At 58.6% G+C, this 21,233-nt stretch overlaps 1 protein-coding gene across 4 annotated transcripts; it reads left to right on the forward strand.

The window, feature by feature from the left end:
• The first annotated feature begins 3,936 nt into the window (after positions 1–3,936).
• TRPV2 (transient receptor potential cation channel subfamily V member 2) lies at positions 3,937–21,053 on the forward strand. Of its 4 annotated transcripts, XM_079905124.1 has the most exons (15): positions 3,937–4,226; positions 5,600–5,836; positions 7,739–7,872; positions 9,689–9,982; positions 10,592–10,890; positions 12,413–12,586; positions 12,984–13,139; positions 13,683–13,778; positions 14,594–14,664; positions 15,130–15,295; positions 15,427–15,493; positions 15,587–15,912; positions 16,823–16,950; positions 17,761–17,840; positions 19,295–21,053. In XM_079905124.1, the coding sequence occupies exons 2-15, from the start codon at positions 5,637–5,639 to the stop codon at positions 19,387–19,389; spliced, it is 2,286 nt and encodes a 761-aa protein (XP_079761250.1). In that variant the 5' UTR covers positions 3,937–4,226; positions 5,600–5,636; the 3' UTR covers positions 19,390–21,053. The 4 variants fall into 4 exon arrangements, 3 of the variants coding, with proteins under 3 accessions (XP_079761250.1, XP_079761249.1, XP_079761251.1); XM_079905123.1 differs by having other exon boundaries at positions 15,427–15,912; XR_013825090.1 differs by lacking the exon at positions 19,295–21,053 and having other exon boundaries at positions 15,427–15,912; positions 16,827–16,950; positions 17,761–17,836.
• Positions 21,054–21,233: the final 180 nt, after the last annotated feature.

Below are 21,233 nucleotides of genomic sequence, written 5' to 3' on the forward strand. Positions count from 1 at the left end.
CCTTGGACTCCGTGGCCCTCTGAGGGCCAGGGCCACCTCAGCCAGTATTTTCCTCTCCCATTACGATTCTGCTCAACTCCAGTCCCTGTCTCCCTTGTTCCAGGAAGACTGTCCAGCCTCCTAAACTGGCTTATTTCTATTTCTTCTCTGTCAGTCTCAGACACAAAGCTGCTCAGAGAGGCTGCATCTGGCCAGTAAACAGGCCCAGCCCAGGCTCTGGACCAAGTTTTGGGAGAAGCAAAGGTGCAGGCTTGTGCACCCCGCTTCCCCCCTAAGTCCCACCCTCCCTTCCCTCCGAGGCCAGAGCAATTCCCTCCTTCCCACTCTGGACCCCTCTCTCCCACCTCTCTTCAGAATTTACATTAATTATGCACAGACTTCAGACATCTCTTGCACAGTTGAGTTGGGTTTTTTTGTTTGCTTGTTTAACTCTGCAAGAGATGCCATATTTGTTTTTCTAAAGGCAGTGGTAAAAAATTCAAATAGTCCAAATGATGCATATCATAAAGGAAGTTGCCTTCCCACCCTCCACCCTTAGTTCCCCACTCCAGAGGATATCTCGGATGCGCTTTTTTCTTTCCTTCTTTCTTTTCTGTTTTTGGCCGCGTGGCATGCGGGATCTTAGTTCCAGACCAGGGATCGAACCCGTGCCCTCTGCAGTGGAAGCACGGAGTCTTAACCACTGGACCACCAGGGAAGTCCCCTGCTGCACCTTTCTTGAACCTCTCACTTGTTTTTGTTAAAATCGACTCTGAAAATCAATTCAAGTGAAAAAACATTCCTTTACAAAAAGTTACTAAGTGTGAAGTGAAACACATGGGAAGATTGAGCCTAAAGACTGCTTGGGGGAGATTTTCCTCGCGTGGAGACTGGACTGGTTGAAGCTTTTTGAAACATGAGTCCAGTGGCCTTGGAATTGAGGAAGCTGTGTTTCTCTGCTTGATTCATTTCCCACTAAAAACAGGCATTCTTCTCTGCTCAGAGGACCTTTTTTTTCTTTTTTAAGATAAAATTCACGTATAGTTCTCTAATTTAAAGCGTACAATTCAATGGTCTTTGGCGTATTTACAACAATCATCACAATCAAACTTAGAACATTTTTCATCTCCCCCAGAAGCAGCCCTGTACCTTTCAGCTCCCCATTACCCCCCAAGTCCTGTTGCCCTAGGCAACCACTAATCTACTTTCTGTCTCTGTAGAGTCCCCTATTCTGAACATTTCACATAAATGAAATCATGCAATATAAATCCTTTGTGACTGGCATCTTTCACTTAGCCTAATTTTTTCAAGGTTCATCCCTGTTGTAGCATGTATCATTATTCCATTCTTTTTTACGGCTGAATAATATTCTATTGTATGGATAGAATTTTATTTATCCATTCATCAGCTGATGGACATTTGGGTTGTTTCCACTTGGCTATTATAAATAATGCTCTTGTGAACATTTGTGTACAGGTGTTCGTGTGGACTTAAGTTTCCATTTCTTTTGAGTACTTACCTAGGAGTGGAATTGCTGGGTCATACGGTAACTCTATGTTTAATTATTTTGAGGAACAACCAGACTGTTTTCCAAAGTGGCTGCACCATGTAATCTGCCAGCAGTGTATGAGGGTTCCAACTTCTCCATATCCTCACCAACACTTATTATTATCTGTCTTTTTAAAAAATTTATTTTATCCAAGTATAGTTGATTTACAATGTAGTGTATTATCTGTCTTTTAAATTATAGCTATCCTAGTGGGTGTCAAGTGGTATCTCATTGTGGTTTTTGATTTGCATCTTCCCGATGACTGATAATCTGAGAACTTTTTATAAACTTGATTTGCAATTACAGTTGTCTGCCAACTGTCATTGTCACCTGATGTGGTGATGCCTCTGAAGGACTTGAGGGTCTCCACTTACTCTTTAATTTTTCCCCAACAGCACAGTAATGCCCTCTGCATTATGATCATAATTCAAAGCCTTCCTGAGCACCAACTGGGGGCTGGACGCTGTCCTGGGTGATGAGATACAACAACAACAACAAAAAAGCAAGATCTCACCTCTTGGAGAGCTTGGTGGGTAAATGTGTGGCTCTGGATTTGAATCCTTGCTTCGTCACCTCGCAGCCACGTGGCCTTGGACAGGGTATCTACTCTTGCCCAGCCTCAGTTTCCTCATCTGTGAAATAAGGTTGCTCTGAGAGTTGCACGTAAATCACTTAGCACAGCGTCTGGCACATAGTGACTGCTCACAAGGCATCTGTTATTGTTAAAGATGAAGCCAGGACTTCCCTGGTGGGGCAGTGGTTAAGAACCCGCCTGCCAATGCAGGGGACACAGGTTCGAGCCCTGGTCTGGGAAGATCCCAAATGCTGTGGAGCAGCTAAGCCTGTGCGCCACAACTACTGAGCCTGTGCTCTAGAGCCTGCGAGCCACAACTACTGAAGCCCGCACACCTAGAAGCCCATGCTCCGCAACAAGAGAAGCCACCACAATGAGAAGCCCACGTGCAGCAACGAAGACCCAATGCAGCCAAAAATAAATAAATAAATAAATTTATAAAAAAAAAAGAGATGAAGCCAGATGATAAAGTAAATGTTAACAATACTGGACAATGAGTTATGATCAGAGAAATGCAAAGTGTCATGGAACACATAGTGGGGTCTAGGAAAGGCTACCCAGAGGAAGTGATGTTTAAACAGAGAGGTAGGAATTGGCTAGAGCAAGGCAGTGTGTGTTTGTTTGTGTGTGTGTGTGTGTGTGTGTGTGTGTGTGTTCCTGGCAGTTGCAACAGCTTGTGCAAAGTCTTGGAGGCTTGGAGGCAACAGAAGAGAGCATGGCATCTGGAGAGACGGAAATGTGTTCAGAATGTCTAGAACAGGGCTGTGCAATAGAATTCTCTGCTATGATGGAACAGTTCTATCTCTGTGCTATCCAACGTGGCAGCCACTAACCACATGTGACTATGAGCATTTGAAATGTGGCTAATGTGACTGTAGAACTGAATGTTTGATTTAATTTTATTGTAACTGACTTAAATTTAAATAGCCACTGTGGCTGGTGAACTTACATTGGACAGCACAGGTGTTTACTCTGGAGTGTAGTGTGTACCTTCAATCCGAGATGAAGGTGGAGTGTGGGGAAGGGCATCCAGACTGCACCGGCTTGGTATGGACTTTGCCTTTTACTCCAAGTGTCGAGGGAAGCCACCAGCTGGGGGGAGGGGAGTTAGGTGATCTGGTTTTCATTTTTGAAAGATCACTCTCGTTGCTGTAAGGAGAATCGATTATGGGGGTGTTGGGGACAGGAGTGAAGCAGGGAGACCAGCCTGAAGGCAGCTGTGGTCTCCCCGGCAGGGATGATAGTTGCTTGGATCAGGCAGAGATAGAGACAAATTGGTAGGTTTGCCGGGTGTGGGGATCCTGACGGCTTGGATTTTAGGAGTGAGGGAGAGGGAGGTGACCTAGGGCTGGATACTAACTTGGATGGTGGCTGCGTCCCCAAGTCCCAGCGCTGAGTCTGGACCAGGGCTGGTCTGGAAGGGAGGTCTAATTTCGAAGCCCAAGTCGGCCTCCTGTCCGCCCCTGCTGGCTGGTGCTGGAAGCGCCTTTAGCTCAGGGAAGGAAGGCAGCGGCCGTCAGGGCCCCTGGCTGGGGGGCTGGGGGGCTGGGGGAAGGCCCCGGAAGGTTGGGTGGGCGGGGTGCATTTCCAGGGGGAGGTGCTGGGCTGAGTCTCTCCTCTCCGGGGGGCGTCCACATCAGCTCTCCCTGCCCTGCGACGGGTCCACGAGTTGCCAGGCTGAGCCACATGGCCGCTGGGGGGCAAGTGGTGGGGAAGGGGAGGGGCGGATGTCCGTGCAGTGGGGCGAGTCCCCTCCCCGCCCCATGCGACACGCCAGCTCCCCCCGAGGCAGGGCCCCGCACCCAAGGGTTGCCTCAGACTGCCCCCCCGCATCTGGGGGCCTCAGCGGCAGGCAGTGGGGTGGGGGCGGGTGGGAGGAGGGGCGTGTCTCCCCAGAGAGGGTGTGGCCCATGGTCCGGAGGGTCAGTCTCCCGGCCAGCGGGTCCTGCCGCGGGAGAGCTGACCCCGCTGCGGCCAGGCGCGCGGGCCGGGTGGGCTGAGCGTGCGGAACGCCGACGGACCCAGCCGGCTCGCGGGGCTCCCAGCCACTCCGCGCCCCCTACGCACTTCCTCGGCAGCTCCGCCGCCCGCCCGGACGCACCGCGCGCAGCCTCCGCCGAGCCGGTGAGTCAGGGATGATGCGGGCTTCCCAGGGGCCCGGGCCCCGAATCCTGACGGTGAAGGGTGGCGGCCGGGAAGCCTGGGTGGGCGCCTTGCTCCCCCAGCCCTGAGCCAGGGTCTTCGAGGGGCTCCGGCTCTCTTCTCCACCTGGCCTACCAGATCCTTCCTCCCCGGCCGGGAGGATGGGGGGTCCGGTGGTGCAGCGGCTGGGCAGACAGCTGTTGCTGCGGAGACTTGGGAGCAGGGCTGGGAGGCAGAATGGTGAGGGGCTGGGGACATCAGCCAGGCTGAATGGCGTGTGGCCCGGGAAGGACGCCCCAGGGTGGGCAGAAAGACGCGAGGTCGAAACTGCATGATGAGGCAGTCGACAGGCCCTGGGCTCTCCTGCTGCTGTGGGAAGATGCCCCCCGCCGGCCCCCCGCCCCCCCGGGGCTGAAGCTGCGCAGAAGATGGTCCAGGCCCTGACCCTCCCACCCTCCGCTTCCCGTCCCCAAGCTCTGCTCCGCTCCCTGCCCCCTTCTCCTCCCTGCCAGCCCCGCTGTCTCCCCCCTCCCCAGCTCTGGACTCATTTGCCTTCTTTCTGCCCATCCACTGGGGGGGCCCCCCGGGGCTTCCCCCTCCCCGCCCTGGGGCCACGCCCTGGCGAGCGCTGAAGGCTGTTTTTTCAGCTCTCCCGGGAGGGTGCGCTGAGCTCCCCAGCCTGGCCTCGGGCCTGCCGGGGAGCTGCTGGGCGAGGGGGGCTTGGGCACCAGCGAGGCGTCTCCCTCCTGCTGTGAAGCCCCTAGAGACCCTAAGGCACACCGAGGTGGCACTCCTCAGAAACTGCAAGTACAGATGGGCCCTGAAAGGTTTTGAGAACTGCAGAGGAACCTCACGGTAGGCCGCGGTGGTTTCAGACTAGGCTCTGCCAGCAGCTTGGGACCTTGGGAGAGTCACTTCCCCTTTCTGAGCCCTGGTCCTCCTGGCAGCAAAATGAGGGGTTTGATAGGCCAGGGGGTTTCCAACGGTTTCCCCAGAGCACCCCACACCCCCTGTGTGGGAGGTTGAGCGACCTGCCCCACCCAAATCTGCATTTTTTTTTTTTTGATGTAAATATTGGCCACTGAGCAAGATGTTTTCGGACCAGGGCCTGTGGCCTCTCAGGGATCAGGAAGTCCCAGAGGGAAGGTCAGGGACAGCTGTGGCCCCTGTTCCTCCAGCAGATCCTGGCCCTCCCTCCTGCTCTCCTCCCCGCTCCTGCCGGGCCGAGCTCCCGGCTGGCGGCTGGTCTGCTTGTACCCAGCTTCTAAACCTATCTGGGCCTGGGCCTCAGCCAGCCCTCCTGCCCCCACTCCTGCTGGGAGAAGCAGATGCCTCTGACATCTCTGTCCCCACAGAGGTTCCAGCCGGAAGGAGCAGCCTCCTCCCCTTAGGATGTCCTCGCCCTCCAGCCCGCCCGCTTTCAGGCTCGAGACGTCAGATGGAGGCCAAGAAGATGGTGCCCAGGTGGACAAAGGAAAACTGGGCAGCGGTGCCGGGCCACCCCCCATGGAGTCACCATTCCAGGGCGAGGACCGGAACTTCTCGCCTCAGATCAAAGTGAACCTCAGGTTCCGAAAGGGGGCAGGTGCCAGGTGAGGCAGCAAGCGGGGCGGGGGGAGCCCGGGGGCCTCACCTCCAGCAGAGTCAGACTGGGTGGCCTAGCCGAGCCCCAGTGCCCCTGTGCCACAGCCTTGGGGGTCCTGGGTCTGGCTCTGATGGCTCCTGGGCCCGACAGGCTGAACCCTGCTCTGCTCTCTGGGGCTGCTCCTTCCAGAACCTTCCCCACTCTTGGCCTTCTGTCTCCTGGGGTTGTGTTCTTCTTGTAGGGACATACTCTTTCCCCTCCTGGCACGTCCACTTCCCAGCCACAGTCCCTGCGGGGGGTGCTAGCAAGATCCATGCTCCAGTCCAAGAGAATCAAGGACATCTGGAAATGTCCCAGGTGTTCCCGGGCTCTGCTCCAAGGCTGGACCTGTTGCCCTGGGGTCGTGGACTCTGGGGATTGAGGACGGTGGCCTTCTGCTCAGAGCCACCTTCACTGTGACTTTCCCGTGATGTCTTCTAATTCAGACTGTGGGAGCCACTCTCGCGGGAGCGCCACCTCCGGTCCTGTGGGTGTGGGGGAAGGGTGCACCTGGATCCCCGCACTGTGAGGTCCGACATGTGAGGCTGGAGAACGTGCGTGGGCCAGGCAGCACTCTGCCAGGGAAGCCCCGCCCTCCCTGCTCATGCCTGGGACTCAGCCCCCAGCCTCGGCCTCCCAGCTCAGAGCCGCCTGTCCTGTCTGTGCTGCAGGCCCGAGGTCAGGTTCAGACCAGGTCAGGAGAGGATGCTTGCAAAGCTTCTGGGAACGGGGAGAGGCTGCCCGAGGCAGAACCGGCCCCTCGATGCCCTTTGGTGCTTCAATCTGTGCTCCCGTGGGGCCTCCCTATACCAGGACCGTGATGCCTCCCTGTGACAGGAAGTGCTTTGTCCAAATAGCCACTTCCCCTGGCCGGACTGACCACGGGACTCACCAGTCAGCCGCAGTGACCTATTGGTCACGTCGTGGCCGCGTGGTCTGCTGGATCATGGCTTAAAACACGACTGATCCCAATAGTCCCACTCATCAGAGCCCCCAACCCTTTCTTGGTTAATCCATTCCATGGCAGACCTGAGGGTCCCCAAAGCATCAAACAGTCCCCCCTTTCTTGTCCCTTCCTTTCTGCTGGTCGTGGTACCAGGAGCCCCAGGGGCGAGCCCAGGCGGGGATGCCCACACACGCTGGATTCAGAAGGGCTACCAGCACCTCCTGGGGCCTTTCCCGGAGGTGTGGCTTCTCAGGAAAATTCTGTGAGTGTCTGGTGTCCGCTCTGGACCCCACGTCTCTGAGAAACCTCCGTCTGTCCAGCCTGGAGTCTCTCTGGGGTTGGGAGTCGGGGTCTAGAGTTAGTTGAACAGCCAGCATCCCACACCCCGTGAGCTCTGCACCGTGTGACTTTGGGAAAGTTACTCTACCTCCTTGTTTGTCTGATGGAGAAAATAGAGATTACTCACGCAGGGCAGAAGTGAGGGCCAAAGGGGCAGGTACTCCATTGTTCGTCCATAGATGGTTTCGGAGAGGATGTGGGGCTGTTCTTGATTTTCTTGTTGAGGCCAGCGGCACGTACGGCCCCCAACAGTCTGTGGGCACCTCCGGTAGCCCCGCCCCGCCCCAGAGCCCAGCTCAAGAGCCATGACGAGCTCCTGTGCTGAAATGGATAATGAGGCTGTTGCGAGCAGCGGGGCACCTGGCAAGTGACGGGAGACGCCTGCAGTCGGGACGCGTGGTCCGGTGCCCCAGACAGGCCCCTGCTCCGGGGGTCTGAGCACTTGCGGTCTCCTTGGTCTGCCTGGGTGCCTAGAGGCTCTCAAAAGGGGCTCCTGGGCCCCAGAAAAGGCTCCCTGGGAAGCAGGACTTTCTGGGGGCCCAGGGCTCTCCTGCAGCGTCAGTCACAAACCACATCCCCCCACAGCCAACCAGACCCAAACCGCTTCGACCGTGACCGGCTCTTCAGCGTGGTGGCCCGGGGGGTCCCCGAGGATCTGGTGGGGCTACCAGAGTACCTGCGCCGGACCAGCAAGTACCTCACGGACTCGGAGTACACAGGTAGGCCTGCTGCTCGGGCCAGAGCCGCCGTGTGCTGTGCTGAGACCAGGCTGCCGCTGGGTGTTGGCCCCAGTCAGGAACTGAGGGGCGAGCAGGGGCGGAGTTCTAGCAGCCCTCCTGCCAGGATGACTGCAGGGGCCCTGCTGACAGAGCGAGGACAGCCCGCTCCCTCTTCCACTCACCCCACCGGCTCCCAGCCTGCGTCTGCCGCCCTCAGCCGCTTCAGTGGCCGGATGGATGGATGTTCACGGCCTTCCTCAGCGCAGCCTTTCCCTGTCTCTCTCTCTCTTTCAGTAACAGCATCGCTGAGATCTAATACACGTTACCTTACACTTTATCCATCTCAGAGCATTCTTTGCCCCAAATCTAAATATCTGTATTGTTTGGGGATATCTGATTAGGAAAAGAACATGTGTGCCTTCTAGAAGGTTCAAATAGTAATGAAATGTATAAAGCTGAGGATAAAAACAGTCTGTCATCCTGGACCCCTGATAATGATTTGGGGTACATACTTTCAAACTGTTTAAATATATTAGGCATATATTTACATAAATGGGGTCATGCCATTGATGTAAATACATAATGATGTGCTTGTAATGGGCTTTCCCCCAACTTAGTCCATTTCAGTACACAGGCCTCTAACTCAGTCACTGTAACAACCTGCAGAGTTTCCCATCCTGTACATTTACCACAATTTACTTAACTAACCCCTATTGGTGGCCATTTAGGTTGTGTGTAGTTTTCAGCCTCAACACACTGTGTGCCAGGCCCTCTGTGGGCTAAGAATTTTGTATATAATTCCATGTGATCCTTACAATAACCCTGAAGGGTCCCATTTTACAGTGAGGAAAACTGAGGTTTAGAGAGGCCAAGGGGCTTTCCTGGTGGTGCAGTGGTTAAGAATCTGCCTGCCAATGCAGGGGACACAGGTTCAATCCCTGGTCCAGTGGGCCACAACTACTGAGCCTGTGCTCTAGAGCCCATGAGCCACAACTACTGAGCCCGCACGCCACAACTACTGAGCCCGCACGCCACAACTGCTGAAGTCTGCACGCCTAGAGCCCATGCTCCGCAACAAGAGAAGCCACCGCAATGAGAAGCCCACACACCACAACAAAGAGTAGCCCCCGCTCACCACAACTAGAGAAAGCCGGTGCGCAGCAGCGAAGCCCCAGTGCAGCCAAAGATACAAATAAATAAACAGGAGGCCAAGTGACTTGCCCAGAAGAGACAGAGTCATTAAGTGGTAGAGCCACTTAAGAAATACTGCTCCAGGGCTTCCCTGGTGGCACAGTGGTTAAGAATCCACCTGCCAATGCAGGGACATGGGTTCGAGCCCTGGTCCGGGAAGATCCCACATGCCGCAGAGCAACTAAGCCTGTGCGCCACAACTACTGAGCCTGTGCTCTAGAGCCCGTGAGCCACAACTACTGAAGCCTGTGCTCCTAGAGCCCGTGCTCCGCAATAAGAGAAGCCACCGCGACGAGAAGCCCGTGCACCACAACGAAGAGTAGCCCCTGCTCACTGCAACTAGAGAAAGCCCGTGCACAACGAAGACCCAATGCAGCCATAAATTTAAAAATTAAAAAAATACTGCTCCAAAAGTTCTCGCGTAGATAGTGTTGCACACATGACGAACTCTGTCTTAGAAACTTAATTTCTAGGGCAGAAACTGTAGTCATACCTGTTGGTATTCTAACACCTGTTGGCTGGAGTCTTAGCTCCCTCCAGCCAGCCGGGGTACTTTGGGGCATGGGCTCACTGTATAGGCGGGTGGGTGGCCTGAGCACCACGGTGCCCCCCCCTCCTCCCACAGAGGGCTCCACGGGGAAGACATGCCTGATGAAGGCCGTGCTCAACCTTCGGGACGGGACCAACGCCTGCATTGAGCCGCTGCTGCAGATTGACCGGGACTTGGGCAATCCTCGGCCTCTGGTCAACGCCCAGTGCACAGATGAGTACTACCGAGGCCACAGCGCCCTGCACATCGCCATCGAGAAGAGGAGCCTGCCGTGTGTGAAGCTCCTGGTGGAGAATGGGGCTGACGTGCATGCCCGGGCCTGTGGCCAGTTCTTCCAGAAGAAAAGCCAAGAGACCTGCTTCTACTTCGGTGAGGAGCCTTCTTGGATAAATTGAGCTGCAGAGGGGGTAAGGCCTTGCCCAAGGTCACAGGGTTAATGTGACCCTTAAACCCAGATCTGTCTGACCCTGAGGCTCACGCTTCTAATAGCTAGCCCGCCTGCAAAAGCAGTTTGTCTTAAGAGGTGTTTTATCCTTGTCTGGCCAAGGAAGCTCACCACACATGAGCTCAGACCAGGGCAGGGGAACGGGGGCATAGAACTAGTGTGTGAGGAGACTAGACCAGACGGGGCCTGAAGAAAGGGGTGTCTAGGCCCCGGCAAAGCAAAGAGAAAAAGCCGGGGGGCGGGAACCCTGGTTGGCAGGCTCCCGTTCTGCTCCCTTAGATGGTGAAGAGCTTTGGGCCCCTCTCCCTTGGGTCAGAGCTGGACAGAGCCACCTTGACTGGGGCTCCTAGGAGGATGCGGGGCCCGGGGCCTTCTCCGCTCACTGCACTGGCCTGGGTGGGCCCGGGGCCCCAAGGCTGTGCGCATCCTCTCCTGTGGGCGCCTGACCCACCTCAAGGAGGTCCAGGGAGGGTGAGAAGCAGGCGGGTGGATGCTGGGAGGCCCAAGGCCCAAGCTGTCCCCTCGGCCCCCAGGCGAGATGCCCCTCTCCCTGGCCGCGTGCACCAAGCAGTGGGACGTGGTGACCTACCTCCTGGAGAACCCGCACCAGCCCGCCAGCCTGCAGGCCGCCGACTCTCTGGGCAACACGGCCCTGCACGCCTTGGTGATGATCGCAGACGACTCGGCCGAGAACACGGAGATGGTGACCCGCATGTACGATGGGCTGCTCCAGGCGGGGGCCCGCCTCTGCCCCACGGTGCGGCTCGAGGACATCCCCAACCTGCAGGGCCTCACGCCCCTGAAGCTGGCCGCCAAGGAGGGCAAAATTGAGGTGAGTGGCCAGCCCCCCTTTCCAGGAAGCAGCAGGACTCAACCCGGGATTTCTGCAGGAAGAGCCTGGGGTGGTGTCTAGCTCAGAACAGTTTCAGCATGCACCTCTCCTGTGTGTGTGTTTACTGATAAATTATATATGAGCTACAGAATGAATATATTACATTTTAAAACAGGGATTTTATTTTATTTATTTATTTTCTTTTGGCTGCGCAGCTTACAGGATCTCAGCTCCCTGATCAGGGATTCAACCCAGGCCACGGCGGTGAAAGCACCAAGTCCTAAACACTGGACCATCAGGGAACTCCCAGGGATTTTTTAAGTCACTTGGGTTTCTTGATTAGGAGACAGTCTTGTCATGTTCTTAGCTCTCAGGTTTTCTTCGTATTGATGGCTAAGTGTTCTTGATAACGAACGTATCATCATTTTGTTTACTATAACAGTTGCAAATTTTTCTCCCAGTTCAACATTAAAAAAATTTTTGTGGCATTTTTTGCGACACAGAATTTTTACATTTTTATGTATCCAAGTGTTATCTTTTCTTTGGTTTTGCTATTGCTTAATTCCTTCTACAAGGTTTTAAAACTTTGTGTGTGTGTGTGTGTGTGTGTGTGTGTGCATGTGTGCACGTGAGTGTGTATATTCCGTATCCATATTTGCTTCCAGACTTTTCTTTTGCAGTTTGATTTTGAATGCCTAAAACTTCGATTTATCTGAAAGTTATAGGTTACTCTTATAAAGAGTAAGCACGAGGGACTTCCCTAGTGTTCCGATGGTTAGGACTCTTTGCTTTCATTGCCGAGGGCCCGGGTTCAATTCCTGGTTGGGGAACTAAGAGCCGCTCGGCAAAAAAGAAAAAACAAGAAAAGCATGATCCAGCTTTACTTTTTTCCCAAACGACTTTCCTGTTGTCTGATCCTTATTATTGGGGGAGCTTACAACCCACACAGCCCACACAGGGCCCAATGCTTAGAACACAGGTATTTTTAAAGGTTAAGATAAAAATAAACATAAGCGGAAATTTTATGTTTTTTTCCTGCCCTCCAAGGTCCCTGGGGTGTGGGTACCTCTCTTTGCCGTCTAGAGGCATGGCTGTGTGGCCTATGGAAGCCGCTGCCCCATCTGGGAAGCCTCCCCACCATTCCTCATTTGTAAGACCAAATTGCTTCTGGAGCTGTCCGGGCTAGGGGTGGCTTCTAGTCTGTTGAAAGCTCTAGACTCTGGCCACAAACGTGCACACACGTGTGTAACTGGTAGCCTCTGATCTCATGGGGCCTTAAGGACCCTTGGATTGGGGGTCCCTCGGCCATATGAGTGTCCAGGAAAGAGGCATTGGGGCAGGAGTGCGGAAGGAAGAGGCAGGCTGGCAAAGGCGGGTGGGTGGGAGTGTCTACATGGTGGCTGAGTGTGCGTGGACCTGTGTAAGAGTTCATATGCGCAAGGACCCGTGGGTGCAGGGCATGTACGCGTGTCTGGGCGGTGGGCAGCTCTGTGCACGCCAAGCTCACGTGCCTGCCCTGTAGATTCTCAGACACATCCTGCAGCGGGAGTTCCCGGGGCCGTGCCAGTCCCTTTCCCGCAAGTTCACGGAGTGGTCCTACGGGCCTGTGCGGGTGTCGCTGTATGACCTGGCCTCTGTGGACAGCTGGGAGGAGAACTCAGTGCTGGAGATCATCGCCTTTCATTGCCAAAGCCCGGTGAGCCTGCTTCACCCCAGGGGCGGGGGTGTGCGTAGGGGGCCTGGCAGAGCTCCCTGCAAGGTCCACAGTTCGGGGCTGCCTGCAGGGCCACCCCTGCCCTTTAACCGAACAGTCGGGGTGTGGCCGCACGTGTGCACCCGGCCGCTGGGCACACGCTCGCTCCACACAGGCCGGTCCCACCCGACACAGGGGTCACACCGGGGTCCCGGTGGCTACCACTGGGGGCCTCTCTGTTGACCAGCACCTGCTCTGGACTTGTCACTCCACAGCCACGAGGGTGGGGTGGCGGCCGGCGGGGAGGGGTCGCTCGGGGCTCCGCACCCTTTCCGCTCTCCCCTGGTGCCTCCACGTGTACTTGCTGAATGCATCTCTGGCTCTCGCCTTCCCATCCCAGCACCGGCACCGAATGGTGGTTTTGGAGCCGCTGAACAAACTGCTGCAGGTGAAGTGGAATCTGCTCATCCCCAGGTTCCTCTTCAACTTCCTGTGTTACTTGACCTACATGTCCATCTTCACCGCTGTCACCTACCACCAGCCTGCCCTGGACAAGGCAAGGCAGGGAGGGGCACATCCTGGGGAGGCCTCCTGGAAACAATCCTGGCAGAAGATGGGGCAGGGATTACAACCCCGTCCTGCAAATGCTGACCGGAGGCCGGACCGCTTGGTGGCCTGCCCACGGCGCTTACACAGCTGGTCATGATACGGAAGTAACAACATAGTAGTAACAACAACAATACTACTACTCACTGAGTGTGCAGCACACGTGAGAAAGTATTCAAGTGACTGACGACGTGTGTTAACGTATTTAATTAATTTCACAACAACCCTCTGAGATGATGAACTCTTATCATCGCCAGTTTACAGTTGAGGGAAGGAAGGCACAGAGAGTTTAAGGAACTTACCCAGGGTCACACAGGCTGTGAGTGGTGGAGTTGGGATCTGAACCCAGGGAGTCTGGCTCCAGAGCCCATGTTTGCTCTGCTGCTCGGGGGGCCTCCCCACAGCTCTCACGAGCAATGGGCCCCCAGCCTCGCTCTCAGCGGGGAGCTGCTGGGGGGGACCCCAGGCCCGAGCCGAGTGTGTCTTTGTGCAGGACTCCCTCCCGCTGGAAGGAACTGCTGGGAACTCCATGCTGCTGCTGGGTCACATCCTGATGCTGCTTGTGGGGGCCAACATCCTCATGGGCCAGGTGAGGGTTCCTCCCATCCCCCACCCCAAACCTGGAATTCTGCTACAAGCAGCCTGAGAGTGAGTTCACGACAGTCCCTCCATGTACGGGAAGCTGAATCCCACACCTGGTCCCATCCTGGCCAGCCTCAGGGCAGCTGAGGGCCGAGGGTTCTGGCCTTGCCTTTTGGGCTGGGTACCCTCCCTGCTGTGCTTTCTGGGGTGCCCATGGGGCAGCAGATATCTCCTATGACTCCTTGGCAGTGCCGGCTCTGCTCCCCTGGGAATGGAGCTGGAAGCCCCTGACCCCAGGTCCCTGGCTCATTCCTCACTTGGGGAGCACAGAAGGGTGGCGGCAGGGGGAACTCAGCCCAGTGCCTGCAGCACGGCCTCTTCAGGGCAAGATGCTGCCAGCTTGCAGGAGACAGGCTGGGCCGTGGCACTGAGACTCTTGGAGTGAGTCTTGGAGGGTGGGCAGGACTTAGGCACTGAGGCCAGGTTGGCTGGAGCAGCCGGTGGTCCCTGTGAGGCCAGGGCGGGGGAGGGAAAGGAGCCTCTTTCACCACGCGGAGTGTGAGCCCTCCACCTGGACCCACAGGGAGACAGCAGGCCCCTGGCATTGTCTGGGTCTCTGCACTTTTTGGAAACAGGGTCCAAACTTTCTCAGCTACCAGCAGGACTCACGAGCACCCCAAAAATTCAAAGCTGCCGCCCGAGCCCCTGAGGTGGTCCTGGCGAGACTTTTACAAGCAGGCCGGCCGGCGGCCCTGAGGGCAGCGGGGCTGCTTGTGGCCTGGAGAGCAGGTGTCACGGCCTGTCCTCCTCCTTCCCCCGCAGCTGTGGTACTTCTGGAGGCGCCGTCTGTTCATCTGGATCTCGTTCATGGACAGCTACTTTGAAATCCTCTTGTACGTGTGGCCTCACTCCTCCCCGGTCTCCTGCCTGGGAGAGGGCACCAGGCGGGCTTTGGGGGTGAGGACCCTGGGCCAGGGAGCTGCAGGAGGCTGGGAGCAGCTCACAGGCCAGACCCCGGAGTCGGGCTGCTGTCTGGTCCGGGCCCTGAGCATGGTAGTCACATCGACCAAGCCCTCGCTCCGCACCAGTGGCGCCTGAAGTCTTTACACGCGTGTCTCCCTGAATCCTCGCCGACACTCTCCGAGCCGGGCGTTGTTACTGTTACCCCCGTTGTACGGGGGAGGGAACTGAGGCCCACGGGGGTTGAATGCCTTGCCCGAGGTGGAGGTCAGGATGCTTGGATCCAGTCCCAGACAGAGGCGGAACTTCTCATCTCCGAGACCGCGGAGGCAGCGGCAGCGGGGGTCAGCGCTGGCCACAGGAGGCCCGCGAGCTGACCCCGCCCTGCCTCCACGCAGCCTGGTCCAGGCGCTGCTCACCGTGCTGTCCCAGGTGCTGTGCTTCCTGGCCATCGAGTGGTACCTGCCCCTGCTCGTGTGCTCGCTGGCGCTGGGCTGGCTGAACTTGCTGTACTACACGCGCGGCCTGCAGCACACGGGCATCTACAGTGTCATGATCCAGAAGGTGAGAGGCAGGGGTGGCCCCGTGCAGCCAGACCAGGCAGGGCTGGACACCGCACCCCAGGGGGCTCCTTGTGGGCCCGGCAGGCAGGTGCCTCCCCCAGGCTGAACCCCCCACCGGCTCGTGCCTTCTAGGTCATCCTGCGGGACCTGCTCCGCTTCCTCCTGGTCTACTTGGTCTTCCTTTTCGGCTTCGCTGTAGGTAAAGGCCCCCCGTCCCCCACCCACTCCTTGCGCCCCCTCGAGGCGGCCCGCTGGTCTCCCCAGGCTGAGGACCCCCTGCCTATCTCCTCAGCACTGGTGAGCCTGAGCCGGGAGGCCCGGGACCCCGGGGCCCCTGCGGGCTCCAACACCACGGAGGTGGCGGGAAAGGGGGACGCGGAGGGCAGCACGGCCCCGTACGAGGGCGTCCTGGACGCCTCCTTGGAGCTGTTCAAGTTCACCATCGGCATGGGCGAGCTGGCCGTCCAGGCCCAGCTGCGCTTCCGTGGGGTGGCGCTGCTGCTGCTTCTGACCCACGTGCTGCTCACCTACGTCCTGCTGCTCAACATGCTCGTCGCCCTCATGAGCGAGACCGTCAGCAGCGTCGCCAGCGACAGCTGGAGCATCTGGAAGCTGCAGGTGCCCGGCGAGGTGCCCCGTCCCCTCCAGCGTTCCAGGCCCGGCAGGAGTGCGCAGAACCCACTGAGCTGGGTCCCCGAGTGGGTCCGGCCCTCTCGGGGCCTCCCTCGGCCACTCCTTCCTGCGCAGGGCTGACGTGAGGCTGCAGTAAGGGCTGAGGGCGGTGGCTGGCACACAGTAGGTGCTCAGCGTGTTAGCCACCGTCATCATTAGTATTAAGTGCTTCCTGAGAGCCTAGTGCAGGGCTAGGCACAGTTCTAGGCTCTAAAGACCCGGCGGAGAACGAGACGGAGACCCCGCCCTCATATAGCCCCCTTCGTCGCTTGTTCCGTGGGGCAGGCTTGGTGGACGAGGCAGGCGGGATGCGCGATCCTGGAGCTGGCCCAGGCTGCAGGAGCTTTGGGAGCAGGGGCTCGGGTAGCTGGGAGCTCATGTGGCACCTGCCTGCCGTGGAAGCAAGAGCTGCTTCTTGACTGGGGAGGGTCGGGGGTGGGCCTAGGCAGTTGGTGCAGGGAGAACCTCGCCCGCGGGGGCTGGACTGTGTGACCAATTCACCGTTGACCTTGGGCAAGCCCCTCCCCTGCAAAGTTCTGTGCCTGCCCCCCGCCCCCAGCTCGCTTGTGTGATAGCAGCAGGCACATGTGACGTTCCATACCTGGTGGAATTCTAGAACCTGTAACGTTGCAATTGCAAGGAACTGTAGGGCGCTCGTCACATGCCGACTTCCCAGCAACCACCCAAGGCATATTGGCCTCAGTCTGTAAGTGGGAAAGAGACTCAGACGGATACAGGGCCTGACACCACATACGTAATGAAACCTCGGGGCTGGACTCACATCCATGCACTTAGCAGACGCAGAGTTCTACTGTAAAGTGCTGGCTACTCTGTCTGATGTATCCTTTGTCCCCAGAAAGCCATCTCTGTCCTGGAGATGGAGAACGGCTACTGGTGGTGCAGGAGGAAGAAGCAGCGGGCAGGGGTGAGACTGACAGTTGGCACCAGGCCGGACGGTCTCCCCGACGAGCGCTGGTGCTTCAGGTGAGTGGAGAGGCTGGGGGGTGGCCTGGGGACCTTGCTGAAAACCAGGCGACAGCGGCTAGGAGTCAGGTCTGGTGGGAAAGGCAGGGCCTCGGAGCGCCAGGGCACTCTGCCCTGGACAGGCGAGGTCAGCGATGCTGGATCTCATAGGCCCGGCCTCCACTGCCTGCTCTTCCTGTCTGGTCACCTTCCTGTCCCACTGACTGAAACTGGAGGTCCCTCCCCAGTGGTCCCTGACCGACTCCTTCTGGCCTGAAATGGGGCACAGTGAGGAGGCCAAGAAGCCAGAGGCATCCTCGGGTTAGAGCATGCTAAGCTTGCCCTGGCTGGTCTGCTCTGTCCTCCCAACACCCCCGTCCTGACCACGGAGGCTACAAACCCTTCCACGCAGAGCAGACGCTCCCATGGGGGCGGGAACCTGGTGACAAGTGCTCGGCCAGCAACACACTTTCCTGAGGTAGCAGCCAAGCAAGGGCGGCGGGTCTTAGCCACGTAGAGTAGCCGTGAAAGGGCCCTGGAACCTGGGAACACACAGATCCAGCTGATCTAAACTCCTCTCTGGATGCTGGGGGCAACCCAGGTCGCCGTGAACAGCCAGAGGGGACAGACGCCTGTTCCCCGCGGTGGGCGCCTGGCCGGGGCGGCAGTCTGAGAGCCGAGAGGACGGGGCTCGCGGGGGGCTGCTGGGTGGCCCAGTGTCCTGCGGAGAGAAGCCCCGTCCTCCTCACAGCCCTGGGGGCCCCTCTCCTGGGGCAGAGCACGCTGCGGCCTCGGCCTCCTGGGGCCTCACAGCTGCCCTGTGGCCCGCAGGGTAGAGGAGGTGAACTGGGCTGCGTGGGAGCAGACGCTGCCCACGGTGCGTGAGGAGCCCTCGGGGCCAGGCGGCCCTGGTGAGTAGCTGTGGAGTGTGTGTGTGTGTGTGTGTGTGTGTGTGTGTGTGTGTAAAGGGTTTGCCCCTTAAAGCGGCGCTTCCCCCCTATTCCCGTCCCCCCCCCCCCCCCCGTCGCCTGGGAAACCGGCTCTTGGGCACCCTCCCCTCCCTCCTCCGCCAGCAGGGGGACAAGTTAGGGAGGCCCCCCCAGCCCCGTGGCTCCGCCCCGACAGGCCAGCCTCGCTGCCGCCACACCGCTGAGAGGCCACTTCATCCGCCTTTGTCCCCGTCAGGCCCGCGTCCCCTCCATTCTAGGGTGGCGCTGGCCCCCTCCACCCCGACTCCTTCGTCCCCCTCCACGGCCGGCAGGCACCCACCTCAAGGCTTCGTCCCCCCTCCTCTCCTTTCTCGTGCTCTTTCCCACTCCTCCACTTGCCGTGGCCACCCGAGACCCTGTACGTGCGTGGAGTCTCCTCCGGCCGCCTGGGCTCCTGGGTCCCTGACCGCGGCCCTCGCGAAGCGACAGCTTTCCTGCGCACCTGTCTCTGTGTCGCCCTTCCTCCGAGTCCTGCCGTCCCATCCCTGCAAGACTCGGAAAGCCCCCTTGTCCCTCATCTTGCCCCGCGCCGCCCCGACTCCCTGTCCCACCCGCCCGCGCCGCCTCCAGCTGGACGCCCCCAACAGGAACAGCCTTGTAGTCGGCCCCACCCTCCTGGCCAGGCGGGGGGCCTTGCGGGTCTCTCCCCCTCCCCCTGGTGCTGAGTGTCCTGGGGCCTCCGGTGGCTGCGGTCCCGCCGCCGGCCCCTCTGCCCTGCGCCTCACCTCTCCCACGTCTGCACCACGCGGGGGCTGCTCAGCTGGCACCCGGACCCCAGACAAGGCTTTAAGTCCAGGCTCGTCCTACTCCAATCCCTCATACGTAGACGAAAACTACACACAGCCGCACCACACACCGCCTCCCACTCCCTGGCAGGCCGCACCCCTCCCCCCGGGGTCAAGGCCCAGAGCCGTTGTCCAGCCCCCTCCCCGCACCTCCCTCCATGTGCCGGCCGGTCCCTCCACAGTGCTCACGTCCCTTCTTTTCCCGGGCTCGTGTCTCTGTAGGTGCCCTTCCATCCTTCCGGGCGTCCCTTCTCCACCTTCCCCACCGGTGGCGGGGGGCCGTGGGGGGTCTCCTCTCTCGTCTGAGCACCTGACGCTCCCCTCCCTCTGGCTCCTCAGCACATCATCGGCTGTTCTGGTTTCTAACACAAAGGCCTGTCACCTGCTGGGGCTTTCAGCTCCTGGGAGGAGGTCCCTGACTGGCACCTGGCAGGGGTTCAAGAGATGCTTGCAGAAGCAGGGAGGCAGGAGAGGGACTGCTGGGGACCCCGAGGCTGCTGTCCCCTGGCATGATGTGGTTTCATGGCCGTGGCTCCCTCCTGTTTCCCTGGTGCCTGCGTCCTGGGGACACTCCCTTCATCCCATTCACAGGCGCCCTGAAGAACCCAGCCCTGGCCTCCCAATCCAGCCAGGACAGTGCCGTGGAGGAAGACCATGTGCCCCTCCAGCTCCTTGAGTCCCACTGATGCAGCAGGGGGCCGGGAGGACAGAGCACGGAATGTTTCCAGCCCCACCTACTGGCTCTGGGACCTCAAGAGACTTTGGTGGCAAAAATAAATAAGTAATTTCTTGTGGCTAACTCTCCTGGAAACATTATTTGAGTAAAGGTACTGGGCCCCAGGACTTCCCTGGTGGCGCAGTGGTTAAGAATCCGCCTGCCAATGCAGGGGACACGGGTTCGAGCCCTGGTCCGGGAAGACGCCACATGCCGCGGAGCAACTAAGACCGAGCACCACAACGGTCTCTAGAGCCCACGTGCCGCAACTATTGAAGCCCGCGTGCCTAGAGCCCGTGCTCTGCAACAAGAGAAGCTCACCGCAGTGAGAAGGCCACGCACCGCAACGAAGAGTAGCCCCCGCTCAATGCAACTAGAGAAAAGCCCGCGCACTGTAACAAAGACCAACGCAGCCAAAAATAAAATTAAAAAGAATTAAAAAAAAATAAAAAGGTACTGGGCCCCTGAGCTGGTCGGCGTCTGCATGTCTCTGTGAGCTCACATCTGTGTCTGGGGCCGGGCTGCTCCCGCCCTCTCCTGAGCACGGGGACCCTCACCTACCGCCCCCCAGCTGCCCTCTTCGGGGTGCAGGCAGCTAGCCGAGGCGCTGTGCCTGCTGTCACCGCAGACGCGAGGTGGTGCACACCAGCAAGCACAGCAGCCTGTCCTTCCTCTCCCACAGCCTCCAGACGCCCCTTAAAGCCACCCCAGGACGTCTCTCAAAGCCTTTGCGCTCCTGGGCTTACTTAGTTCAGGCTGTGCATTATTGCCTCCTCTCCCCGCTGGCTTCCTGCGCAGTTCCCACCCTTCCAAGCCTGAGGGACCTTCCTGAGACACAAGGGCAACAAGTTACCCCCGTCTCTGAAGGCTTGAGAGGCTCCTGGCGCCCACGGGGGCCCTAGCTGGCACCCCCCAGCCCTCCGCGCGGTTTTGCAGACGCCTCCTGCTCTCCTTGGCACCTGCAGTATATCCTTCGCGCAGGATGGTGGACCTCGTGTGTGTCTGACTCCTAGGCTTGGCTCTCCCTAGAAGCCTCCCCTCCCTCCATTAAAATGCTACGCTTATTTCTAAAACCAGCTCAAAAACCTATGTCTCACTACCGCTTTTCCAGTTTTCACCCTTAGGGTAATGTGTGTTCGTAAGACGCGCGTGCACGGGTTGAATGTTTTTTAAGTGGCAAGAGCCGAGCCTGTTCCCACGCTGGGACGGAGGGAGGTTTCGCCGCTGGTGAGACGGAGCACAGCTGGAGGAGTCCCGAGGGAGAGGGGACGGAGGAAGGAGACTGAGGAGGGGGGTCGGAGCGTAGGGGGCTGGAGAGGCTCGTGCAGGGAGAGCAGACGGCACCGCCCCCCAGGGCCAGAAGCAGCTACGGTGTGTGCACACTTGCCGCGCGCCCAGGCTCTGCTGGGTTTCAAGGGCGTGATCGCACGTGATGCGCAGAACCGCCGTCTGGGGCCTCCGTCGCTCCACCTTCCAGAGGAGCAACCGGAAGCTCACGACGGCGGACTCTCCGCTCAGGACCACCCGGCAGAGGGGCGGAGGGGCGGAGGGGCGGCGGAGCGGCGGGAAAGTCCCCAAACGGCTGGCGCGCACTGGACCTGCGCACGCGCGCTGGGGCTCGCTGTGCCCCTGTGACCCAGAATTCCACGGCCTCGGAAGAGACCATGGGCTCTGCAGGAGGGGGGAGTCCGGGGGCGGCGCCTGTACCATTAAACGGGCTGGAAGTTCCGTTGAGTCTTTTGCCATAATCCCCCTCCCTTCTGTGAGGGGTGGAATGTTCCGACTGCTTAAGAGGCTGGGACGGCTGTTGTGGGG

This window comes from Stenella coeruleoalba (assembly GCF_951394435.1).
Source record: "Stenella coeruleoalba genome assembly, chromosome: 19".
Taxonomy (NCBI): Eukaryota; Metazoa; Chordata; class Mammalia; order Artiodactyla; family Delphinidae; genus Stenella; species Stenella coeruleoalba.